General features: G+C 70.6%; 1 protein-coding gene across 1 annotated transcript in view; it reads right to left on the bottom strand.

Moving 5' to 3' along the window:
• CUNH9orf172 (chromosome unknown C9orf172 homolog) overlaps positions 1-693 on the bottom strand; it is a 2,073-nt gene extending 1,380 nt beyond the window's left edge. The window contains 1 exon segment of the mRNA XM_017733416.1: positions 4-693. Within this exon segment, the coding sequence (XP_017588905.1) occupies positions 4-693 (690 nt within the window).
• Position 694: the final 1 nt, after the last annotated feature.

Below are 694 nucleotides of genomic sequence, written 5' to 3'. Positions count from 1 at the left end.
CGCCCCGGGGGGGACTGCCGGGGGGCGGCCTGGGGCCCCGCGGCTGCCATCGGCGTGCACCCGCTCGAGGATGGAGCTCTCGGAGAGCGACAGGGCCGCGTAGCGCTTGGGCGAGCTCGACAGGTTGATCACCACGGGCTGCCGGCGCTCCTCGGGGGATAAGGCACGGTGCTGTTCGTGGGCGAGCAGGTTCTCGTAGCTGCGCCCACGCTGCAGGGCCTCCTCCCTGCGCGCTGCTGGCGCCAGGATGTTATCCCAGGATTTGGAGTAGTGCTGTGTCTCCCGGCCCAGCCGCGGTGGAGTCACGCCGTAGCTGGCATGCCAGGAGGAGAACATGGCCTCGCGCCCGGCCGGCTGCGGGGTGAAGCGTGACAATTGCAGGCTCTGGTAGGGCAGCGTGGCCCGTTCGGGGCAGTACCAGTCCCCGAAGTGCAGGGGCTGCGCGCTACGGGGCGGGGGACACGTGCGCGACAGCACCTCCCGCTCCCGGTACTTCCCGTAGTCCTCGGCATAGAGCAGCCGGGCGGAGGAGCCGAGGGCCGGGTATGTCCGAGCGTCCTCGGCGTAGAGGGTTTTAACAGGGGTCCCACGCGGGGCGTAGTAGCGGGGCTCATCCCCCTAGAAGGTGCGCGCAGGTGCCTCCTGCACCGGGTACCCCCGCGCCTCCTCCACGTACAACGTACGGGGCGGCATC

Source organism: Corvus brachyrhynchos, unplaced genomic scaffold (genome assembly GCF_000691975.1).
Source record: "Corvus brachyrhynchos isolate BGI_N302 unplaced genomic scaffold, ASM69197v1 scaffold1005, whole genome shotgun sequence".
Classification (NCBI taxonomy): domain Eukaryota; kingdom Metazoa; phylum Chordata; class Aves; order Passeriformes; family Corvidae; genus Corvus; species Corvus brachyrhynchos.
Note: the sequence above shows the minus strand (reverse complement) of the source record. Positions and strands in the feature narration are given on the sequence as shown.